Source organism: Hibiscus syriacus, unplaced genomic scaffold, assembly GCF_006381635.1.
Source record: "Hibiscus syriacus cultivar Baekdansim isolate YM2019G1 unplaced genomic scaffold, ASM638163v2 tig00111954_pilon, whole genome shotgun sequence".
Taxonomy (NCBI): Eukaryota; Viridiplantae; Streptophyta; class Magnoliopsida; order Malvales; family Malvaceae; genus Hibiscus; species Hibiscus syriacus.
The window spans coordinates 230,693-246,351 of NW_024063221.1; the positions used below are offsets into that span (position 1 = coordinate 230,693).

A 15,659-nucleotide genomic window follows, 5' to 3' on the forward strand; every position below is an offset into this window, starting at 1 on the left:
ATTTTAGAGTATTAAAAATATATATAGATTTGTATATGAAAAATATTAAACGTATAAAATAAGTTGACGGGTGTAACATTCAACATATTGTATATAACTAATTATTAATTAATCCAAAGAGAAGTCTTCTTCCCTAAGCTTTCACATGCATTTATTATATGTCTTATTTTGTTCATATATACCGCCACTCTCTTCTTTCAAAAACAAAAAACCCACAAAGTTTCTCTCATTCCATTTTTACTCTCCAAAAATGGAAAATCGATTCAAACTACGAATCTCTCGCATGTTCCGACCCTCATTCGGATCCTGCCGGACCCGGAAAGTCTCCGATGTCATCGAAAAACCCGTTTTCACACCTCAAGCCCATAACAATGCCCCAATGTTCAACCCTTCACCATCAGCGTCGCCACCAAAGGCTCGACCTTTCCCTTCCATCTGTAAACCCAAATGTCATGAATCAACCCAAAGCACCATTAACCGTGAGTGTGTCATGGTCACACCGAGAGAAACTATCCCAAGTCTTAAAGTGTTTTCTCATTACCCTCCTTTTGTTTTTTCAGGTTCAGCCCCTGGTTTTGATGGCCGGAAATTCCCTACCGGTAATAACCCTTTGTCGCCATTGAATATTTTTTCCGATTGTAAAGACTTTGGGTTCTATGAGAAGAAAAAAAGCATGGAGAGACACAGAACGAAGAAGAAAAACAAAAGGGTTCATCTCAGAAGCAAGAACACGTCGACCAGTGCCACGTTTTTCAGCTCATCTTCTCAAGAAAGTGCTAATAATTATTACAGTAATCGCAGCAGTGGGTGGTGGTGGCTTAGCAGCGAAGATGAAACCGAGACTCTTTTCTCTTCTCGGAACCTCTCGTCTGATTCATCCGAGCCCTTCACTGGCCGGCACCACAAACGACGTTCTAACCGGAAAACGTATGACAATGCTCGCCAGAGAAGGGCCAAGAATCGTAGCCGCGATATGGTTTTTTTACCATTGGAAGGAGTCGATAATGATAATGAGAGCAAAGTGAAAGACAGCTTTGCTGTGGTGAAACGTTCGAGTAATCCGTACAATGATTTTCGGACATCAATGGTGGAGATGATCGTCGAGAGACAGATGTTTGGCGCGGAGGATCTGGAACAGCTGTTGCAGTGCTTTCTGTCGTTGAACTCTCATCACCATCATAGGATTATCATTGAGGTTTTTACCCAGATTTGGGAGACTTTGTTCTGTAACTGCTCTTGAGAATGTAGAAGAAACAAGAAAACCGCCTTCACTTTTCCTCCTTACAGCATCTTCTCAAGAAATGTAGCCGATTTTAGACTTCTAACTCTGAATTAATGGGATAAGCCTTTTGAGTTGCAAATCATGATTTGGTCCATTTCGGTTGAAATCTAATCATCGATTGTTATATCATGAAATTAATTTTTTAAATCATAATACGCTATAGTATTTGATTCTAATTAATACTTTTAAATTCAATTAGTAAGTTTTATTCTCTTACTGAAATAATATTGTTGGTTGTTGTTGTGGATTTTTCAGAATTTTCATGTAAAATAGTTTGGACTAATAATAATATTATGTAAATGTGAAGATCAAATTATGTTAAAATTAAGATTGAATTTTAGGTTTTAGTGTAGAAGAGGGACCGAAAACATAAATTCACCCTTTGTTCTTTTGTTTTTTTTCCTCTGTCTGTACGACTTGCACAGCACTGATCAAAGCATACGACTTTTTGAATTTTATTTTTTCGATGAAAGCTATTTTAAACTGGAATTTTGCTTCTAATTGATTGGGTTTTACTCAGGCTAGAATGGCGAGACCATAGAAATTCTTGTAATTATAGTTTTGGTCCTTTTACTATGTTAAAACTCGTGATTTAATCTATCTTTTAATTTGTCAATATTTGATCTCAATTTTTAATATTGATACCTTTAGTTTGGTAAAAATTGACCAAATTTGTTGCTCAACAGATCCCGTAGCCGGCTAAAGTTTAAAATGGTGATTGGAATTTTAATATTGATATGAATTTATTTTTGAAACAATATTAAACATTCCACAAAATGTAAATCTTTTCTTAGGTGATTGGAATTTTACGTTATTCTAATACCACAACCGAAGACTATATCTTTGACAACAACTAAAAGTTATAAAAATACAAGGAGCAAATATCTCAAATTAATGTACAGGGATTGAATCTCAATTTTTAACATGATTGAGGGGCTGAAAGAAGAAATGTTGAAATTAGGAGACCAAGATATTAAAGCTGTGTAGCTGATACAATCTCCTCCGTTTGGACTATTGAAATCTCTTCTTTTCACACAAAATGCAAATTCAACCAAAAGAATACGACACAAAGGAATAAAATCTTGTTGAATAATCGAGTAAAAAAACAGAAAGAACACAAGAATTTTAACGAGGTTCAACAATATGCTTACGTCCTCGGTACCTTAGGCGGCGTTAGTTTTCATTCAATATCTCATATGTTTTGGTTACATCTCATTTTATAATAAATAAACCCTGGTACATATTTACAAAAATAACCCTGTCTGTCGTAACTGGCTTGGTGAACATATCAGCGGCATTCTCATCAGTATGTACCTTCTGAAACAAAATCTCTCCAGATGCAACCAACTCTCTGATCTTGTGAAACCTTACATCAATATGCTTAGTTCTAGCACGATATACTTGATTCTTAGCCAAGTGAATAGTACTTTGATTGTCACAGAGCAAATGAACTCCACCTTGCTGAACACCCAACTCCTTCACTAAACCAGTAAGTCATAAAGCTTCTTTTACAGCTTCAGCCACTGCCATGTATTCAGCTTCAGTTGTAGATAATGGCACAACATATTGAACAATATACTTCCAACAAATAGGCCCTCCACCAAGAGTAAAGACATACCCTGTCGTAGATATTCTATTATCTAAGTCACCCGCATAGTCTGAATCCACATATCCTACAACCAATTGATTATCCTGCTGACTACCAAAAACAATTCCATGTCCCACAGTACCCTTTAAGTACCTAAAGATCCACTTGACTGCTTCCCAATGTTGCTTACCAGGTTTAGACATGTACTTCAGCCATACAACGTTCACTAAGATGAGCAAGACGCATATGCCACAGTTTGGTAGTATCATCACAAGACTCAACAGAATGAACTCCACTTACAACGATACTCTCTAACAATCTGTAAATATTCCCTGCAGTCATCTTTTCTTTTATCACAGTCAAAGCTCCTTTAACAATCCGAATGGTTTCCCTATCCTCATCAGTCTTAGGGATAAAACCATTCTTGTGCAAAGTGCCCAAAGAAATCAAATTCTTCTTCAAATCTAGGATATGCCGAACACCACACAACGTCCGAACATAACCATCATACATCTTAATTCTGACATCACCAATACCATCAATATTGCAACATAGATCATCACCCAAATAAACAGAACCAGAATTAACTGACCTATATGTCGAAAACCATTCCCTATTTGGCGAGATGTGATAAGAACATCCAGAATCAAGAATCCAAGCATCCATTAATTGAGTCGTTGAAATAGAGAGCATATCACCCTCACTGCAATTAGAATTGTCATCCTCGACCACATTCACAGACTTGGATGAGTCATCACGCTTCTCATTAGTCTGCTTTTTCAACTTCGGACAGTCTCGCTTCATATGTCCCGCCTCCTTGCACTTGTAACAGTGAGTTACCTTCTTATCCCTAGATTTGGATATGAAATTCCGCTTCTCAGACCCTGCCTTCTCTGGCTTCCGTCCACGGTCTTGATTACCCTTGACATATAAGCTATCAGCTTGAGAGCTTTCCCCTGCATTCTGCTTCCGCTGGTTGTGAGCCAAAAAGGCTGCAATAATCTCCTCAACTTTGATAGTCTCTTTCCCATATGTAAGAGTAGTCACCATGTGTTCGTAAGAGGGAGGCAACGAACACAACAGAATCATTTCTTTGTCTTCATCTTCAATTTTCACATCAAGCCGAGCCAAATCAGAAACGATTTGATTGAAGTCATTCTCGTGTTGCGCCAAATCATGATCATCCTGCATCTTCATTCCATACAGCCGCTGTTTTAGATACAATTTAGTCGTTAAGGATTTGGACATCAACTGACTTTCCAACTTCTTCCAATTTTCATCTGGAAACGACAGATGCATGACGTGAGACATGACCTCGTCCGCCAAACATAATCGTATGGTTCCTGCCGCTCGCTGCTGCAATTCTTCCTAATCTTCCTCCTCCATTGACGCCAACTTTGTAGGTCGCAAAGCCTTCATGATCTCTTGCTGCGCCAACAGATCCTTCACCCTTGTTTGCCATAATCCGAAGTTACCCTGACCATCGAATTTCGCAACTTCAAATTTGGCTCCTGACATTTGATACCAATTGTTGAATAATCGGGTAAAGAAAACAGAAAGAACATAAGAATTTTAACGAGGTTCAGCAATATGCTTATGTCCTCGGTGCCTTAGGCGGCACTAGTTTTTTTATTAGCCATACCTTACAAATCTACTTAAAAGCCATTTCCTTTGTTCTTTTTGTGGATGTAATGGCTATCGTAATTGACATTATAAAGTTTTGTATTACAAGTTATTAGATTATATTAAAATAATTATTAAATATTACACATTGCAATTATTATTTTATAATAATTTAATGATCATTAAAATATAATTTAGTAACATTTCGTATACTTTAGCCATAAAACATTTGATGCGATGAGATGTATAATTATCCTTTTTATATTTAGAGATAATTATTGTAATACACTCTCTATAGTTTTCTTTTAATCAAATTCATATTTTATCGAATAAACATTATAATTTTTATATTGATATTAGGCAAGGACATATTTTTATCCAACATTCATAGAATTTCTTGAAATTTGGATCAGATCAAATATAAGATGATGATATAATATTAAAATCAAGTTTAAATAGACCAAAAATTTAACTCAATCCAATCCATGAATACATAAGTTGCAGATCTCATTTTTGGACCACAAGGGTCTCAACGGCAAGAACTTGAATGAAGAAGATTTCCATCAAAGAGCTTATATATAATTTATGCATAAAGTGGTTCGAATCTAAATATTCAAAAAAAAAAAAACAAAAACAAAAACAAAAACAAATAATTCAATCAAAATTCCTAATAAAAAAAAAGCAATTGATGCATAGTATATAGTACATTGTTTTGATTGTATATAAAGGATTTGCAAAAGTTAAGAAATATATATAAAGAAGAGAGAAAATACACGTGAACAAAGTTGGAGTGTATGTGGACCAATGAGAATAAAAGAAGTAGTAAGTCAACAACGTTAATGATTATTAAAGCAACGTTACTTTTCAAAAGTGAATACCCAAACTAAGAAAGAAAACGAAACGAGTTGAGTGCGCCTTCCACAAATTCTTCCGTCTACAAGGAGGAGTCACATGTCCATGTAGGCCTGTAAACGAATCGAACGCACACGAACGGAGGTATGTTCATGTTCGTTCATTTAATAAATAAGCGAACATAAACGAACACGAACATAAACGAACAATTTTTTTTTTGTTCATGTTCGTTCATTAAGAAATATAGCTTGTTCATGTTCGTTCATTTAATAAATAAACGAACATAAACTAACACGAACATAAATAAACACGAATATAAACGAACACGAACATAAACGAACATAAACGTTGGAGACCCTACCTTCCATTGTTCTTTCATGAAAAATAGTCGACAATGCAAATCAACCAAATCTACAGTGATAATAGCGTAAGAGCTGATTAACACTGATGAAATGATTGAAGATATCAAATATTTCGATCAATCTTCTTGAAGTACAAATAACTTCAAATAATATTCGTAACATATTCAACTTGCATTCATGATCAGTCGTTAATTCATCATCCATCCTGATCAAAATCAAACAAATAAAATTATATTAAATTAAAGGAGTTATAACAAAAGATGAAAAATATACTAAATTAGCGAGGTTATACCAATTCATTCATCCTCATTTTCAAGGAAGCTCAACGCGTATGATATCTTCGTTTTGCTACAACAAATCAAAAAACCAAAAATATATTAGTCATTGTAAAACCAAATTCAATAAAACTTAAAACATAAAAATACCTTGTTTTTATTTTTCTCCAACCCATAGTATTGACGATACCAATCAGCTCCACAAACAAGCATATCTACCATCTTAGTTCCTAAAGAGGATCGATGCGGATCAATAACCCTCCCACCAGCACTGAAAGCAGATTCAGAAGCAACAGTAGTGACCGGAATTGCCAATATGTCAGCAGCCATTTTTGACAAAATGTTAAATTTAAGATTGTTCTCCTTCCACCATCCCAAGGCATCAAAATATACACCAGACTCACCAATTAAAACTCCTTCCTCCAAATAAGTGTCCAATTCTGACTTGACAAATGTAAAAGTATCGACACTTCTAATATGTTGGTCATATTTAGCTGTGTCAGTTTTAATACCTTTACCAAACTGACTGAATAAGGAGCTAACACTACTCTTAGAAGTACCACCAATACTAACACTTTGACTCCCATCAGTAGATGAAACAATATTTGCTGCTTTATGAGCCTCAACATATTCTTGGTACAACTCATATAAAATACATCGAACTATTTGCATTTCTCTCGAAGCCTCATCATTTGAATAACTAGTATGGAAAGAAAACTCAAGCAATTTCATTTTATACCTGATAAAGAGAATGACATCAATTAGAACTCAAATAAATTCATTAAAATAAAATTCAAACAACTTAAATTTATACCTGGGATCTAAAATGACACCAATTGAAATTAACAAGTTACAAGTACCCCAATACTTGTCAAATTTTTTCTTCATCTTCATAGCCATAGCTACCATGTAATCACTTCCTCCTAAAACTACTGCATCCAATGCTTGTTTTATCCCAAACAATTCGCTAAGAAATAAATTGGATGTAGGATATTCGGAACCTATAATATTAAAATAATAATTAGTAGTAAATTCTTTGTATTAAAAATTAATAAAAAAAGAAATCAAGTTATACCTGAAATGATTTTTGTAGCTTCATTGAAAAGTGCCAAGAATGAGCAAACCTCTTCAACTTTTTTCCAGTCTTCCTCGCTCAGTAAAGTAGTGTATGTAGACTCTCGATCGGCATAATTCAATAACACTTCTTTGAACTCTAAAGCAGTAGCATATGTAGCATTCCACCTGGTACTAACATCTAAAATCAAGTGCTTTTTTGGCATTGAAAGTTGTTTGGCGAGTTCACTAAAAATATGCAATCGACCCGGAGAGGCATTGACATGTTTCACACTCTCACGAACATTATGAATTATTTCTTCAATTTCTCCAAGACCATCTTGAACTAACAAATTAAGAATATGTGCACAACACCGTACATGAAATAATTTTCCACCGACATCAAGTTTCTTCTGAAGATTCAAATTTTCCATCAATTTTCTAGCCACCACATCATTAGTCTTAGCATTGTCCACTGTCAAAGTCACCACCTTTGTCTCAATGTTCCACTCCTTTAGACACTTAAAAAAGTGAATCATAGATACATACTCCAGAATACGGTGGAGGCACGTCAACAAAACTTAATATGCGTTTGTGAAGCTTGAAATCAGAATCTACAAAATGGCATGTAACTACCATGTAATGGATGTTTTGATTCGATGTCCACATATCTGTAGTGATGCTCACACGCTTGACAGAATCCAACAATTTTTGAACTCTTTTCTTTTCAATCTCATAACTGGAAATACAATCTTGTTTAACAGAAGCACGTGAGATCTTGTTAAATCCTGGATTTGCTTCTTTCATTACCACATTAAACAGTCCATACTCCACAAAATTAAAAGGTAATTCATGAACCATGGTCATGTGGGAAATAACCTCTCTCATCTTTGCATTGTCAAACTTCCAATTTCGAACCATAGATGAAGAATCTGATTTGCCAGGCTGCACTTTTAAACTTAATTGACCTCTATTAACCACTTTCAACTTTGGACAATCTGATTAGTGGTGGTTCCATATTTCATTTTCTTAAACTTTTCTCCACAATGGCTACATTCAAACAAGTCAGTTCTATCATGCAACTTTACCATCCAGAAATGTTCCCAAACTCCCGAAGTCTTCTTTCTCTTCTTTATAGTGAATGGAGTTGGTTCTTCATTGTTGGTTGCATCAACGTGTTCTACACTAGCTGTAGCTGCTGCATCTACTTCTTCGTTATCAGCTGTAATAAAAACATCTAGATTTTGTGTACTTTCCATGGTTGGAGTGGTACTTGATTCAAATTCAGTTGATTCAAGTGGCGAATCAGACATCTGTGGTACAACAATGAGTAAATGTTAGCATTAGCAAATAAAAGGATTTTTTTCTATTATCAAATTAAAACAGTAGCATATCAACTAAAACAGCACAGCTAAATTGATATAAAGCAAACACAACGACAATAGAATGAAACCAACTTGCAGTAGCAACCAGAATACTTTCTACGAATCCAAGTAAAATGAAAGCAAAAAAAATTAATGGATATATGATATATCTATTTTCATATCAACCAGATTAAACATATTGAGGATCACCGTACAATGTTCGACATCCAAAATCGGCTTTCAGGCAAGGAGAAGAGGGACAATGAATCATGAATAATCAAATAATAAAACAGTTTTTCCTTCTCTTTCCCCTCTGAAATGGCGATGAGTTTTACATAATTGAAATATACGTAAAAGTCGAGAGTTCATACCATTTGAGGAACGGGGAGAAGCAATCCAAAGAGCAGAACAGAGAGAGAGATGATCGAAGAGAAGCAATACAGAGATGAAAACGAGGGGAAAGGCTTTGATTTTTTATGGAATATTACAATGCTTTTTAGAGAGAGATGATCGGAGAGAAGCAATACGAGGGCAGTTTCAGGTTTTCAAAATTTCACATTAAACAACAAACATGGAATAAAAATAATGGGTATTTGTCTTTTCTCGATTGTTCTTTAGTAGTGGATTGGTAAGAAAAGAGGATTTTTTCTTTAAAAAATGCAACTCGTTCGGTAGTGATTGGCCTGTGCATGGCCCATGTATTTCTTTTACCGACATGACATGATAGCAAAGACGACTAAGGAAAGTAAAGTCTTCGCACTTCACTTTTTTGAAATGTCGAAAAGGAGAGTAATTGGCACTTTCCAAAACGAAAGGTGATTCACTCAGTAGAAACGAATAAACATTTGCTCTCACACTGTCCTTGAAGCTTCAATAATTGCGTTTGATTACATTTAAGCAGGGAGTCTCAATTATTTGCAATATTAAGCGGGAAAACAAATGAAAATCACTTTGAAGGTAACCTCACTACTTGGTCCTGTTTCGATCCAGACATCACAACCATATCCTAATATGTATATTATTAGCGAATGTTAATGAAGGAAAATTGGTTATCAAAATATCATATTAATTAATATTTTTAAAATACATACAAATTGATCACCAAAATTGATTTAAGAATATTATGTTAAACATAAATGAACGCACATAAACGAACATAACTGAACGCATATAAACGAACATAACCGAACGTTCACGAACGTAAATGAACGAACGAGACCTATGTTCATGTTCGTTCATTTAATTAAACGAACACAAAATCTTGTTCATGTTCGTTCATTTAATAAATAAACGCACATAAAACGAACTTCCCACCGCACGGTTCATGAACGGTTCGCTGAACGTTCAGTTCATTTACAGGCCTATGTCCATGACACAACACAATATAATATGATTTAACAAAGAATAAGCAACCACTTCTTCACGCCGTTGATGATTTGTTGCCCTAATTCAACCTCAACCTCAAACTAAAATTTTATATTATAAATTTGATAAGAACCACACACATCCTAAAATTCAATAACAGTCGAGATGGTTTATCCTGAAATTTATTATCTTGGAGAAATGACGTTTAAATATTCATTTGTTGTATCTTAACAACTTACAAAACCTAACCTTTTTCTAAAGCCAAAAAGATTCATGGGGGAAGACAAAGTGAAAGGAGAAAAAAAGAATGGGAAAGAGACAGAAAGGTATGTAACTGCACCATTCTCTTTACTTTTTATCCTCTATAATTTGTCCCTTTTGAGCTCGAAAGCTATGTAACATGGCATTTATGAGCTCCTTACAGTGTTTAAATTTCGCTGCAGAATTTCCTTAAACTGGAATGCAGATTAAAGAATATATGGTTTTACCGGTGAGTATGGGATAGTTGTTTTGTCTTTGTTCATTGGGTTGCCAACCTAACATTCTTATTAATTCTTGCTTCTTTTCTGGGTTCTTGAGCCCCATACCCAAAGCAACCACACTTCCCTTTCAAACATTTTCAGCACGTGATCACCTTATACATGTTTTTCTGTTTTGATCCCCTATTAGTTTCAAATTAATTTATATACTTTAATTTTATTCTTTATTCTTTATATTGTCTTCCTTTCACGTTGATAAAGAACTTCTTTATGTCGACAAATATATTTTTAACAAATATTTATGACAGTATTTTAAATGGAATATTTAACAATACTAACTATTTGAGATAATTAATGAGGTTATTATAAAAGCAGATTGGCCAAACGTCACTATAAGGATGGTGTTGCATTAGCTAGTATCGATATTATTGGGGGAGTCATGCCAGATTATGATGATAGTTGATTGCTTGAATTTTATTAAAAAAATGTAAGAGTCATCTAAGTTGTAGGGTTTATAGGAAGGTTTACAAATTGTTTGGACCTATAGTTTCAACTTTTTTACAAGTTCAAACTCAAACCGATAATGTTCAATTTGCAGGACGAAATATCCAAAGGTTAGTAGTAGTTTTATTTTGTTGGTTTAGAGAATATTTAAATTACGATAAAGATGTTGGACAATAAAAATACAAGAAATTTATTGTAAAAATAATGATGAATTAATCAAATTGGTAGATTCCCAACACATACAAACAACCATATATGGTGTTTCTTGGAAAGAGGCTCTAAGATTTTGTTTTCATAGATATTTCTAGTCCTTATTAAAGAACATGTGTTCTTTAGACCCATGACTTGTACCTCCTAACAATTAAAAAGTCCTAGAATTTAGTTGAATGAATTTTAATCCAGTTAACATCGTTACTATTTATATAAGGTTGTGAGTTTAAGAACGCTTAGTATTATTGGGGAAGCCTTGAAGTTGGAGGGCAACAAAAAAAATATAATATTCTTGATTTTATTTAGTTTGGAGTTTCGAGATATGAGTAATTTAGTAAATGCATGTGACATACATGGACTGTCAATAATGCTCAAGTTAAAAGCTTTTAAACCAGCCTTTTAGGTGATGGTTGGGACCCCATGGACAAGGTGGTGTAGCCCTTTAACCTTATTAGCTAAGCCCATCCCAACCTATGTTCTTTTTTTTTGGCAATATTTCTCCCTTATCTCTTTGGGTATTTTCTGTTTGACATTATATGTGATGGAATAGTACATATATGGCAAAACCACATTGAAATATGTTTGAATGTTTGAGAAGTACATCATGAATAGAATAGAATAACATAGAATTATTTGTCTGAACGAGAACTACATTCCCAAAGGCAGAACATGGAATTTGAATGTTGTGGTTCTTGTCTTCCTTGAACAGAAAACAGCATGTATGTATGAATCGGCCTGACAGACATGGCAGCCTTGAAAGAGTATGCTTCCAGTGGTTTTAACTTGAACCCACAACTACATTTGGGCCTGCCTAAATGAGATCACGGTTTAAAGTATATGGATAAACTACACTTTTTACCTCTCAACATTAACCTTACTCCTGTTTTGGTCACTAAACGTTAATATTTTTTTAATTTGATCACTGAACTTTCAAATTGCTTTTGGTAGTATTAATTATTAAGAGCTCTTTTTTAATATGTTGGCTCATCGGCTAAGTCTAGTGGGGACTCTTTGGTGACCCAATAATGAAACACAAAGACATCAAAGGAGCGTGTGTGAGGACAAAGAAAGTTTGAAGAGAAAAACAAAGAAAAGGAATCTGAAGATAGTGTCGTCAACTCGGTTTTCAACTCAAAGAAGAGAGGATATCGATGAGTTCAAAACGAGGACCATAAGAGGAGAAAAGAGTGTTTCGGTGGCACAAAAAGGTGAAGGAGATAGAGATGATGGACGTTGAAGAGGTTCTTCATTATTGTTATTCTGTCCGGCTTACGTCGACAAGTTTTTCATGGAGATTTGCAGTGAGTTTTTCGGACCGCCTTCAGTTCGAGACCAAAGGTTGGATCAGTGAGACACTGATCTTTTCTCTTTGATTACGATTTAGTTGTGATTCGCTCTGTTTAGTAGCTCCTTGTTTACTCATCTATATATATCCTCGACTGATGCCATTTGACTCATGATTGTGAGACATGTTGGATTTGACCAGTTGATGTTTTTGAGGTTGCCTTGCATGTGGGGACTTGGAGTAGTGGTCGGATGGGCCAGAAAAGGATATCAATGTCTAAACCAATAAATTTGATTTTCTCAAACTAAAATGTTAATACATTTGAGATCAGATATGGATTTTGAGTTAAATCAGATATCGGTAAAATATAGTTTTATGTTTATATGTATTTATTATAACATGAAGGATAAGATAGTTGTATTTATTATATTTTATTATTACATAATAATGAGAGGATTATATATAAGGAGGAGCTACAATTAACTCACCAATTAAAAAAATAATATATATGCAACATTTTTAAAATTATGGGACAACAGTACAAGTTTATAATAATTGATTATTCTGGTAAAATATTTTTAAGATTATGAGTAACGGTAGAAATAAATAGTAACTGAATGCATTTGTTAATATTTTATATTATACTCGGCTTTTTCAACCATAACAATCGCATCGTGCTTGTAGATATTCATGGACTCTTTCAAATCATCCCTCCAAAAATCCGGGAATTTGCAGAAACATTTTCTCTCCCCAGTGAATCTGGTTTATAGATAAGATTAAAACACGTCATCGTCACCAGATATTCGGTCTACATTCAGAAACCGATTTTCAAGCATCACTTATCCGTTTTTTGCACCTTATATTTTGGTGTTTTGGTGCTCATGGAGTGTTAATTAACTTGAAGCAAAAGTGTCCACCGCCATCGTTAACAAGAAAAAATGACAAAGTCAACAAGTTGCTTGTGGGTGACATGTCCTATTATAATCGGTGCTGGGCCCTCCGGTTTAGCCACTGCTGCTTGTCTCAAACGGAAAGGTATCCCTAGCTTAATCCTCGAAAGGGCTGATTGCATAGCTTCCTTGTGGAACCTGAAAACCTATGATCGTCTTTGCCTTCATCTTCCAAAGAAATTTTGTGATCTCCCCTTCCTACCATTCCCCCTCGATTACCCTTCTTATCCGACCAAATTCCAATTTCTGGAATATTTAGAGTCTTATAAGAACCATTTTGATTTAGACCCCGTTTTTAATAAAACTGTAGTGAGTGCGGAGTTTGATAATCGATATGGGGTTTGGCGAGTCGTCGCCTCGGGGCTGAAACAAGAACAGATTGAGTATGTGTCGCAGTGGCTCATTGTGGCCACTGGGGAGAATGCTGATGAAGTGATTCCTTTCATCGAAGGAGTGGATGATTTTGATGGGCCTATACTTCACACAAGCTCCTACAGAAACGGGAGATCGTATGGAGAGAAGGATGTTTTGGTGGTTGGCTGTGGGAATTCCGGCATGGAAGTTGCTTTGGATCTTGCCAACTTCAATGCTCGCACATCACTCGTCGTTCGAGATTCGGTAACCATTGCTTCTTTCTTCTAATAATCATCTCTTGTTTAGCCCCTTTTTTAATAGTCATTGTTGCAGGTGCACGTCTTGCCTCGTGAAATGCTCGGAATATCAACATTTGGATTGCTCATGTGGATGCTCAAGTGGTTCCCCATTCGTCTCATCGATCGGTTAGTGCTCCTCGTGTCGAGTTTCGTGCTCGGAGATACCGAAAAATTGGGTTTCCATCCTCCAAAAGTTGGTCCCCTAGAACTCAAGAGCATATCCGGCAAGACACCTGTTTTGGATGTTGGGACAATAGCAAAGATCAAGAGTGGAAACATTAAGGTATTGTATACAAATCTTTGATATAATGTGTGCTGTTAATTGAACTAAATTCCTCTTGAATGACGTATTAGGTTTATCCGGGAATAAAACGAATAACGTACCATGGGGCGGAGTTTGTGGACGGAAGGAAAGAGAGGTTTGATGCCATCTTTCTGGCGACTGGCTACAAAAGTAATGTAGCGCAGTGGTTGAAGGGAACAGATTTGTTTTCAGAGAAAGATGGGATGCCAAGGGAGCCATTTCCCAAGGGATGGAAAGGAGAAGATGGGTTATATGCTGTAGGGTTTACAAGACGAGGCTTGCTCGGTGCTTCCTACGTTGCTCAAAGGGCAGCTGAAGATATTGAGCTTGAGTGGAGGGCTGAGCCCCTCGAGTTCATGGACTTCACCGCACCAACTCTATCATCATCATGATTTCACTAATCTAATTATGATTAAGGAAAGAAACGCTAATAATTTGTTGATTTCCTAGTTGTAAATATTCCCATTTTTCAATATTGAAAGCACATTGCTAGTTTCTTGCAGTTGGTTAAACTTGTTTACCATTTTTTATACTAAAACTCAATTCAATCCCAATTAAGCTCATTCTTATTCGATAAAGGCATAGACATAATTTAATATTATGAAAAAATATATACAATTTTAAAGACTTGATTAGGCTCGCCGGCCATTCAAGTTGGGTATTTTAGTGCTCAAATTCGACGTACTTGTTTGAGCTTTTTGATAATTACCAAATCAAGTTCAGTTTTCTTTTTAATTGAACTATATCAGTTAACGAAGATAGATGTCCTATTTACACCTCTACGGAAATGATAGCTTAAATGCTAAAAAAGTTTGTCGGTTCCTGAAGATGGTTAAAATAATTTTATTTTGATGGGATACAGATCATATCAACTGAGGTTAGAAATTCAATGACCGAATGGTTAAAATAAGATATTAATTTAACAATGGTAATAAAATTGTAAGACTTATTATTAAAATAAAATTGTTTTAAAAATTGAAAGATGAATAAGATAATTTATTGAAAGTAACATAATTTAAAGCATGACCTAGGTGGATAGATGGGGAGCACTATGGACTAGGGAGACCTTGTTCACTTTAGCATCTCTAGAAATGGACATAACCACCCAACCCTAAACTTCGTATCAACAACTATCATCTTATGTAGGAAGAAGCAACACTCATTTTCGTGTGTAAACCATAGTATTAAATTTGGGCTACGATATGAAATTGTAGTTATGGATATTGTGATTTGATTTTTAAAAAAATATTATATTTTAAAATTATGGTGTTAAAAATTATAATTGTAAATGATAAATATATTATAAAGATGAGTTGGCACAACCATCTTGATTATCGTTGTGGGTCTGTCGACATGCAAAACAAAATGCTCAACATTAAGATGCTGTGAGCACATGGTTGCCTTGTCAACCAAGGCATGATATCCTTCTCGGTAAGTATGGTGTTTTGATTACCAAAGGATAAGTATGGTGTTCGGAAGTGTGAATATTTCCTATTACTATAATGTTAAT

At 35.0% G+C, this 15,659-nt stretch overlaps 3 protein-coding genes across 3 annotated transcripts; 2 read left to right on the plus strand and 1 right to left on the minus strand.

The window, feature by feature from the left end:
- The first annotated feature begins 219 nt into the window (after positions 1-219).
- On the plus strand, positions 220-1,301 carry LOC120173490 (transcription repressor OFP8-like). The gene has a single exon (XM_039180643.1). It carries the CDS (start codon positions 251-253, stop codon positions 1,238-1,240), a length of 990 nt encoding a protein of 329 aa, XP_039036574.1. The 5' UTR covers positions 220-250; the 3' UTR covers positions 1,241-1,301.
- A 4,718-nt stretch (positions 1,302-6,019) lies between these two features.
- Positions 6,020-8,348, minus strand: LOC120173494 (zinc finger BED domain-containing protein RICESLEEPER 2-like). The gene is made up of 6 exons (XM_039180647.1): positions 8,124-8,348; positions 7,672-7,980; positions 7,058-7,556; positions 6,797-6,983; positions 6,133-6,721; positions 6,020-6,055 (listed from the first exon to the last, which is right to left on the minus strand). Exons 1-6 carry the CDS (start codon positions 8,346-8,348, stop codon positions 6,020-6,022), a joined length of 1,845 nt encoding a protein of 614 aa, XP_039036578.1.
- A 4,803-nt stretch (positions 8,349-13,151) lies between these two features.
- On the plus strand, positions 13,152-14,541 carry LOC120173496 (indole-3-pyruvate monooxygenase YUCCA2-like). The gene is made up of 3 exons (XM_039180648.1): positions 13,152-13,810; positions 13,880-14,128; positions 14,200-14,541. Exons 1-3 carry the CDS (start codon positions 13,181-13,183, stop codon positions 14,539-14,541), a joined length of 1,221 nt encoding a protein of 406 aa, XP_039036579.1. The 5' UTR covers positions 13,152-13,180.
- Positions 14,542-15,659: the final 1,118 nt, after the last annotated feature.

Coding starts and splice junctions, on each gene's coding strand:
- LOC120173496 (XM_039180648.1), top strand. CDS start 13,181: ATGACAAAGTCAACAAGTTGCTTGTGGGTGACATGTCCTATTATAATC. Junction 13,811..13,879: donor CACTCGTCGTTCGAGATTCG/GTAACCATTGCT, acceptor TCATTGTTGCAG/GTGCACGTCTTGCCTCGTGA. Junction 14,129..14,199: donor TCAAGAGTGGAAACATTAAG/GTATTGTATACA, acceptor ATGACGTATTAG/GTTTATCCGGGAATAAAACG.
- LOC120173490 (XM_039180643.1), top strand. CDS start 251: ATGGAAAATCGATTCAAACTACGAATCTCTCGCATGTTCCGACCCTCA.
- LOC120173494 (XM_039180647.1), bottom strand. CDS start 8,348: ATGTCTGATTCGCCACTTGAATCAACTGAATTTGAATCAAGTACCACT. Junction 7,557..7,671: donor ATCAAAACATCCATTACATG/GTAGTTACATGC, acceptor CACTTTTTTAAG/TGTCTAAAGGAGTGGAACAT. Junction 6,722..6,796: donor GGTGTCATTTTAGATCCCAG/GTATAAATTTAA, acceptor TCTCTTTATCAG/GTATAAAATGAAATTGCTTG.